The sequence below is a fragment of the Notolepis coatsorum genome (assembly GCF_963971535.1).
Source record: "Notolepis coatsorum genome assembly, chromosome: 6".
Taxonomy (NCBI): domain Eukaryota; kingdom Metazoa; phylum Chordata; class Actinopteri; order Aulopiformes; family Paralepididae; genus Notolepis; species Notolepis coatsorum.
The window spans coordinates 102,748,055-102,757,433 of NC_140170.1; the positions used below are offsets into that span (position 1 = coordinate 102,748,055).

The 9,379-nt window shown below is 43.1% G+C and overlaps 2 protein-coding genes across 2 annotated transcripts; one reads left to right on the plus strand and one right to left on the minus strand.

Moving 5' to 3' along the window:
• Window positions 1–3,441: 3,441 nt before the first annotated feature.
• ora2 (olfactory receptor class A related 2) lies at window positions 3,442–4,407 on the minus strand (the record flags this gene model as incomplete). The annotated part of the gene is made up of 1 exon (XM_084315707.1): window positions 3,442–4,407. The coding sequence occupies one exon, from the start codon at window positions 4,405–4,407 to the stop codon at window positions 3,442–3,444; it is 966 nt and encodes a 321-aa protein (XP_084171833.1).
• Window positions 4,408–8,081: 3,674 nt separating this feature from the next.
• Window positions 8,082–9,055, plus strand: ora1 (olfactory receptor class A related 1; the record flags this gene model as incomplete). Its single annotated transcript, XM_084316244.1, has 1 exon — window positions 8,082–9,055. One exon carries the CDS (start codon window positions 8,082–8,084, stop codon window positions 9,024–9,026), a length of 945 nt encoding a protein of 314 aa, XP_084172370.1. The 3' UTR covers window positions 9,027–9,055.
• Window positions 9,056–9,379: the final 324 nt, after the last annotated feature.

A 9,379-nucleotide genomic window follows, 5' to 3' on the forward strand; every position in this document is an offset into this window, starting at 1 on the left:
CCTGTTTGCCTATTGGAAGGAACACATATAAAGTAAATTTATTTTGTAAATGTTTTACATGCTTTACATGTAGGCCTATCGCTTTTTATCGGCTCCTTTATAAAAAAAAATTCAAAAGGAAACAAAAGCTTATAACGCAACATGCCAGGGCAAACTTTTGAGGAAAAGGCCAACATGGTATCAGTAAGTGCAAAAAGGGGTTCACAATGTCTGGGATTTCCATTACATTTGTGTTTGAGTATCATTTAACGAGGTGGTTTTTAATGTGGATATATTTGCACTGCTGTCAACAAAACCATAGACCTTCCAGTTAGTATTCTCTGAGTAGGCTGCTGACCTTAGACTGTGCTGAGAGAGGATTTTCTGTGAACGTGTTTTAAATGGCAAGATCATCTCAGAAGAACACTCCTGTGAGTCCTCATTAGAATGATCTGAATAAATATATATATATATTTTTTTAAACCATCAGAGGTTATTGGCCTGACTGGCTACTTCAAAAGCAAATGATGCGTTGTATTGTTGGTGCTTTCAGAATGATAATGTGTCAAACCAGGCTGAACTGAATCAGGGAGGGTCGTGTGATTGGCTGTTGAATCATTTTGGGTGTTTCGTAAATGTGTTGTGAGTTGTCTTTCGGAGAGGGAGGGGCTACATTTTAGAATGACATTCAGTTCCTGGGAAGGAGAGCTATATTTGGGTGTAGACCGAGTTTTGAGGCAGAAAGGGGGCGGGTTCACACCTCGTGCAACACTATTGGTGGACGTGGGAGGCTAAAATAACTGTACCTGGTGCAGGTATATAGAGTGAGCCTGACACCAGACAGGACAGGGATGTATTGGCTGACTGGATTATTGCAACCACTCTACTAACAGTTTGAACCTCTTGACATCATGTTATTTTGATTAGCATTTTTTCTTTTTAACAAGTTTGCATGGTTGTCGTATGGTGTATTCGATCATAGACAAAAAGAAAACTGTACTACCTTGCCAATTGTTTGTTTACGTCTTGTACGTCATGTTGTTCTGTTCTGTAATCTTACAGGTTGAGAATCGAGGCGAGTCAAGAGGTTATAATCTTCAGCCAGGTGAGTTGGAGAGTTGCTAATGTGTCGACAGATTGCAGTTTTACTTTGAAAGGTAATTGAATGGTCTGGTTAATCTCAAAAACCACAATTCCCAAGCGGGGGGAAAGGGAGGGTAGTATTTGAGAAGAACCGGGCTGGGCCACAGGGCGTGCTGGTCTGGTCTCTACATGCTTCATAGGGCTGGAAGGCATTCATCCCATCTCAAATCACACTGGAGGAATGGAACAGAGCAGCAACAGGCCCCATCTTGTGTAGGGAGGGAGAGGCTGGTCTGGCACACCCTTCTCTCTCTCTCTCTCTCTCTCTCTCTCTCTCTCTCTCTCTCTCTTTCTCTCTCTCTCTCTCTCTCATACATACACCCATTGGACAAGATTTGACAAGACATAAACGTAACCTGTTTTTCATGTATTTCTTCACGTTATGTGTTATGCATTTTGATTAATCCTGCCACTTGTTTTCCCGACAGGAATAGGATGAATGGCATCATCTAAGATATTTGAATGGAATCGTCCACCCTGGTCCCAGTGGTTTAAAAGTGATATCAGCACGCCTACTTCTTCATGGAATCATCCATGTATTCTATCCTTCATTCCACCGGAGTCTGTGTCATGTACCAGTCAGATTTCAGTGAAGTGAAGAGTAAAAAACATGGAATTTATCACCCGGAGAGAGCTGGAAAAGATGATCTAGTGGTGTTGCTGGTTAACTTAATGATTATGGTGTTTCGCAATAAATACGGTTGTTACTCTGTACGATTTTCTTTTTCTTCTTAAAAGCTTTGAGTGTTGTTGTTTTGTCTTGTTTGGTACTTTCACTTGACGGTGAACGTAACAGTTCTACACAAGCATGATCTCACATCCCTTTATCTGTATTAAGACAGCAGTTACCACTACACTGAACCTACTGTGGTATCACAGAATGGTGGCAACCAGAGAGGACTTCACTCACCTTACCATGTATTTGACCTCTCTTCTCTACTTCTCTGAGATACAGCAATTACAAAGCCTCAAAATACAAAATGGTGGTCACTGTTGGACCTAACATATCCAAGATGAGATCATGTAAGACCCGCTGCACACGCTGCACAATTAATAAGGTTAATTAACATGCTAATTAGCATGAAACGACACGCCTATATTCCTTACAACTAAACATAACTAACCATTCGTCTTGATAAAAAAAAATCTAGTATATGGCTGGACCGTGCCAACCAATCATAAAGTCAATGATGTTGTTGATCACCTGATCCAACGGCCCAATTGTGTAACTTCATCACTCGGTATAACTTCACAGGGTTAGGGTAAGGGTCACTCAGCAACAGACATTCACAGTTTTACTCTAGGGCTGGCCCCTGTCAGTCCAACCAAAATGCTTTGTATGATAACCATGCATAGTACCGGTATATTATAATAATGAATAATAAATGATAATGCACTCATAATGCTTCGTGGCCATGCTCGTTAAGCAAACATAATGCACTCTATGTCTCTCCTGAGGCTTGTTGGCTGCCACTGCAACCATCACCTCCAACACCCGCAGGCTAATCTTAGAATTGCACTAGAACATTCCGCTCATTTTGTCAGTTAATCAGATAAAATGTCTTATTGTTCAACAACACAAATCCTCTCATGAATATTACTGTCATGATATAAAGTTAATGAACATCTTGTTATCCGTGTTTTCCGAGGAGCAGAGTTTTCTCTGTCAGGTTTTACCTAGTTTTCTGTAGGCCGATTAACCAGCCTCATTAATAACAACAGGACATCTCCCGGAGTCTGTTCGAAGCCTTAATTATAACTGAGGAGACAGCTTGAAGTCAATGACAAGTACAGTGAGCCTTTAGTCATCCGGTTAGCGTTTTTCCACCCAATTAAGATGGAGGGAGCTTAATGAGTGAACAAACCAAGCGATATGTGGCCCGATTAGCTGTGCTTCGCATTGTGTTGTACCAAACAATAATGTCTTCATGATAGAATAGGACCTTGTTACATCTTTCCTGTATTATTAAGCAAGTTCAATCTTGGAGCGGTAAGGCAAACCAGCTCTGCATTATCCTTCCTATTCAAGCCTATACCTGCAGGTGCAAAATGATCATCAATAAATGCACAATATGAGATGTTTCACAAATTATGTGATTTTAATTAATGACACAGTAGAATATAATTACTATTCATACATTATCTTCAGAGTAGCTTACACTAAAACCAGCGTTAGCTTGAGCCAAACTTGAGGCAATTTACCAAATACATACAAATCTGAATATGCCATCCTAAAGGTCAGCTTAATGGATATGTGAATCTCCTCATCATGTCTTGCATTGATGCCCCTCAAGACTAAGCACCAATAATATCCGGCCCTTAAAGATTAGAGACGGTAGATGTTTTTTTCTGAATAGGCTTTTCCACCACCACCACCACCACCACACACCCCAGCCTTCCATTCACCTTCCCGATGATGACCAGGGGGCTCAGCACCACATAGAGAAAGGAAAATAATATACGCAGGTCCGAGATGAGTGAGGATCCCATGGTCCTCCTCACAGTGTACACCCATGGCCCATTATACACTCCGTAGAGGATCACATACAGGGTCACCAGGGCAACCATAGCCTTCGCAGCTCGTTGCTCAGCCCCGCCACTGCTCCCACCACCACCACCGCTGTTGCTGCAGCGCCGCCCCTTCACCTGCTGGCTGTGTTTGTACAGGAAGATCACGGTGATCAGACCGGCCAGGGCCATGAGGGCCATGGGAAACACATCCCTGCCCACCTGAGTGGCCCCGTTGGCCTGCTTGGACAGTTTGGAAGGGAAGCGGACGTGGCAGAACTGCACGTTGATGCCGTGCTGCATGAGGCTGGAGTCATTGCGGCCCAGAGAGAAGAGGATGGCGGAGCTCACGCGGGTGCTGATGACCCAGAGACAGAGGAAGATGAGCCCCAGGTAGCGAGCCGCCAGGGTGCGGACAGCGCCCCAACGGGAGCCGGGGGGGGTGATGCTCAGGCCCCGGGAGGTGCCGAGGACAAAAGTGAGCCAGATGGAGAGGGAGCGTGACGTCCGGTGGATGAAGATCACCCCTTGGCAGCCCTTGTCCCCAAAGACGTTGGCCAGGCGGAAGGAGGCCAACGTCTCCAGTAAACACAGCACGCCCACCACCAGCAGGTTGGCACAGGCCAGGTGGAGCACGATGGTGTCGGTTGGGAGGAGACAGTGCTGCTGGTACAGCACCAGGAGGAATGCCCAGATAACTGCCATGTTCCCCGGCGCACCCACCACAGTGAGGGGCAGATGCAGCAGATACAGCAGATACCTTCCCCTCAGGAGCATTCCGGCAGGGACAGGGGTAACAAGGGGGTGCTTATCAGAGAACAACACATCACACGATTATACTCTTTTTTTTATATTCATTTCTCTGGCTTTATGAATTTATTTTAAAAGATAGTATTTAAGATAAAATAAGAGGGTTAGTATGTCTCAACACTCCTACCTGAAAAGAGAAGACAATGGCCGTCTGGAAAGAACTAGAGTCCCTGACACCCTGATCCCACTCTCCCAAAGTGGTCATGTTGTTAGTGTTCTTATACTCACTGAGAGGTAGCTGTTGTTGGATCCGTTTTCACGGCCCATTGACTTTAGACTCTTCTGTTCTCAGCCTCCAATTACCTGAGATCAATACAGAAGACTGCACCTGTCCCCGCTCACCGTGGAAGGGTTTCAAGCGGACAGGATAACAACCAGGAAAACGATGTTAGAATGCATTTACAAGGAACAAGGATCTAACCGGGGAGCAAGGAATGTCAGTGTTAATGAGGGGATTGTCTGATAGAACCTGCTCACTAAAGGTACAAGCTGTTCCTCTACTCAACTACCACAATAGATGAGGACCGCAATGGATGAAAACCTTTTTTTTCCCTTTTTATTATTATTTGATACAACTACAAATATTCTCTAATTTCATAATATTTTTTTGCGCTCTGTTTAAACCACAACTCAAATCCTCAGTTGGATGGAGATTTACTCTATTTTTCTTTCATGAAAATTGTGTATCTGAGGTTAATCATTTGCAAACCACACATAAGGCCTAAAATGCAACAGCCTTCTTCCTACTGGTATATATATATATATATATATATATATATATATATATATATATATATATATATATATATATATATATATATATATATATATATATATATATATATATATATATATATATATATATATATATATATATATATATATATATATATATATATATATATATATATACCAATACCACAGTGTCCTCCTGTGGAGAGAAATGGAACCAGGTTAAATTTTTTATGGAAAGATTTAACCTTGTATTAATTTGACTGATACCCTTGGTTTCATTACATTCTTATGAGTGTAATATAATATCTGATTCACAGCTAAAGCAATGAAACTGCTGAGGCTCAAGGCAAACCTAAATTAATGATATTGATGACTCAGTGCAGGTCGGGTGAGTGCGGTAATACCACCTCAATGCAACCTCACCCCTGGGAGTAGATAATGAATTGTACTCTCTCTACTCATTAGGGCTTGATAAGACATAATGTTCCCCAGGAGAGGTGGAAGATAGAAAATAATGCCTACAGATAAGGAGTGAGATAATGGTCTCTGTAGATTTGCAGTCAGTGGTACTTTTTTTCCTTACTTCTATTTTTTCTTTTTTATATTGCATATTAAATGTTAAAACATGTTCAACTTAAAACGTTTTGCAAGGTCAGCCATTCCACTTCATTTCAGGTGAACATATATGAGTATTGGGACAACTTCAAGTATATTAAAATCATGCATTATTTTCATATCTTATACATACAGTACAATTGAGGTGTATTTAGATGTTAGGTTGAACGTTGGGCCTTGTAGAGTATCTCAAAGGAATGTTCATATGTTACACACAAATAGGGGTATGACCAAACATTACATGACCAAACTTTACACAACCAAACATATGCTCATCTGAACCTGGGGGGCTGGCTATAATAGGACATATATTTTAACATACAAAAAGGTTCACTATACTGTCCTAATGACTATCTTATACAAACAGGGAATTACTAAATCGATGTCAGAATAGTACCTAAAAAGCAGTTCATTCAACAATGAATTATATATAGTATCAAATCATTACTGTATAGGACAGCAGCCTGGTCTTTTGATCCTGCACAGTGCACATGATACATTCATTCCCAGGGGTAGAACGTGCATGAACTTGCCATTCTAATTAGCCCTCTTAGCTTGTAAACATATAATACACACATGGGAAAACAACAGAACATCTAATCATTCATATTAAAGCCTGCTCCCAGGAGAAATCAAATGGAATCTGCTCACAAACAATCAGTCCAACTCCTTTGAATGAACGAAATCACAATTACACAAAACCTCAACATGTTCGCAAATACTTTGATGTTCATCATAGAATGTGCAATACTTGTATTGGGATATAAAAGAATATTAGAGACCGTGAAGACCTTCTTTTGTGGTATAAATCAGCAACTCTCCAGTTACGCCACATAGCTAGGAAGCCAGAGAGCAGATGATGTCTCTTGTTGTTCCCAGTTCCCCCAATTAGAGAAGACATGCGTTGTTATACTGCTTAATTATCTTGCTCCTTTGCGTCTTTTAACATGCTCCCAGGACATGGCAGTCAACGCAGAGAGCAAAGCCAGGAACCAGCTGTGCATCTAACCTCTACAGTACATGAGTCTACTGTCATCAGCCAGCGCTTGCATCAACAATAACAGCAACACACAGTTGTCTCTTTGCTGACAGGTCTTGGGATCCTCCTGGGAGATTATTCTATTTCAGAAGATTGACATTACATTTTTTCCCCTCTCCCGTCCGTCGAATTCATAAACTGACTGACATGTGGGGCTTAAAAGGAAATACCACTTAATTTGAAGAATTAACATGTTACATGTTATGACCTAGGGAGGCTCAATTAATATTTATGAGCATGAGCAGCAAATCTCTGCCAGACTGGAGCTGGGAGCCAGAGAAGCTAGACTCCATACTGATATACAGCCTGCAGCTGCTCCACTGATAATGAAAGGGAGACTGACTGACTGACTGACTGACTGACTGACTGACTGACTGACTGACTGACTGACTGACTGACTGACTGACTGACTGACTGACTGACTGACTGACTGACTGACTGACTGACTGACTGACTGACTGACTGACTGACTGACTGACTGACTGACTGACTGACTGACTGATGGATCCATGCAATGTTTGTCTGCATTCTTATTCTAAATGGGCTTCATATTGTAATGGTGCCATATCTGTCACAAAGCAGAAAATGTACCCATATCCCCCGCATGCTGGGTGTGATGACGATACAGATTAGGGGACAAACTCTTCCCTATTGTGTCTTGTGGATTATTGGAGACGGTGGTAAATGTTTACCCATACAAACTGTGTCAGGGCATAGAAATAGCATAGCTATAATAGCAGGTTTTTAATAATGTAAGTCAGACTCTATATGTACCCTGGATAATTCTTGATTCGACACGTGGATGAGTTACCTTTTCGTTTGGTTTGTGTGCGCCTTTAATTTGGGAAGGGGTGGAGTGAATAGTGTATGATCTCTAGGGCATCAGAGACTATAAATTGAAATTACACGCACTATTAATCACAGTTTCTAGCCGATACACTTTATATCATATGCCATTTCGGGTAAGCCTGTGTCAGCTTCAGTAAGGCGATTCATAGAGGTCATATTCTATCGATTTGAATTGTAAATCAGTGTGTCAATAGAAAAGCAGTTTATCCCCTTAACTGTGTTGGTGTTTTCATAACAGACTTGACTTTCTATTTCCGCTGTAATCTGGATTTACATGCATTACAGGTAAGCCTGTAACAGTAAACCAGTGTGTCAATAGGAAAGCAGTTTATTATATGCCCTTAACGGTTTTAGTGTTTTCATAACAGACTTGGTATTGTCGTCATGCAGGGCTTCACGTCGCATGGATCTGTGTGTGACCATCAAAGGGGTTTCCTTCCTCTTGCAAACCGGTCTAGGGATCCTGGGGAACACGGTGGTGCTGATGGCTTATGCCCACATTGTCTACACTGACCACAAACTTCTTCCTGTGGACATGATCCTGTGCCACCTGGCCTTCGCCGACCTGATGCTGCTGCTCACCCGCTGCGTCCCGCAGACCTTGACTGTATTTGGCCTGAGGGACCTGCTGAACGACCCCGGCTGCAAGGTGGTGATCTACTCCTACCGCATTGCCAGGGCCTTGTCGGTCTGCATCACCTGCATGCTGAGTGTCTTCCAGGCAGTGACGCTCGCCCCCGCGGGGCCCCGCTTGTCCACGCTGAAAACCATGCTTCCCTCCCTTCTCCTCCCCACCTTCGCGGGGCTGTGGTTCCTCAACATGGCCGTATGCATCGCGGCCCCATTTTTCTCCATGGCCCCACGCAACGGCACGGTGCCCGCGTTCACCCTAAACCTGGGCTTCTGCCACGTGGACTTCAGAGACAACCTGTCATACGTCATCAACGGGGTGGCCATCACTGTGAGGGACTTTGCTTTTGTGGGGCTGATGTTGGGCTCCAGCGGCTACATCCTGTTGCTTCTCCACCGCCACAGCCGCCTGGTAAGGGGGGTCCGCCGGTCCCACGGGGGAGGAGCAGAGACCAGGGCCGCCAAGACGGTGCTCACACTGGTGGTCCTGTACGCGGTCTTCTTTGGCATCGACAATGTCATCTGGATTTACATGCTGACGGTGGCTAAAGTGTCGCCGGTGGTGGCCGATATGAGGGTGTTCTTCTCCTCCTGCTATGCTTCTCTAAGCCCATACTTTATCATCTCCTCCAATAAGAAGGTCAAGGCAAAGATGGTGTGCGCTGCTGCAGAGCAAGACCAGCCACCAGCGGTTACTCAGGAATCTAACTGCAAATGAATGCCCTTCTCTTACATGCCGCTAGCTCATCTGTTCAACTCTACAGCTAATCTTAAAACCATTTATTTCTTTGTCCTTGTATTCTCCAGTGGAGCAAGGCACAATTAGAAATTGTGCAGCATTGTTATGAGCTTTTGCTGGTTTAAATAAACAATGACAAATAATAAACTGGTAATATAGTCCCTGGTGTCATATCATGCACAGAAAGCCCCACTGATAAGCTAACCACTCAATTAACAGCACTGATAGGGTAGTGATATGGAAATAAATAATATCTTTATCTTGAGAAGAACAAAAGGTGTCCTCTTGTTCTTCTAGTGTAATGTACTACTATTATACTTTGGCAGGACAGG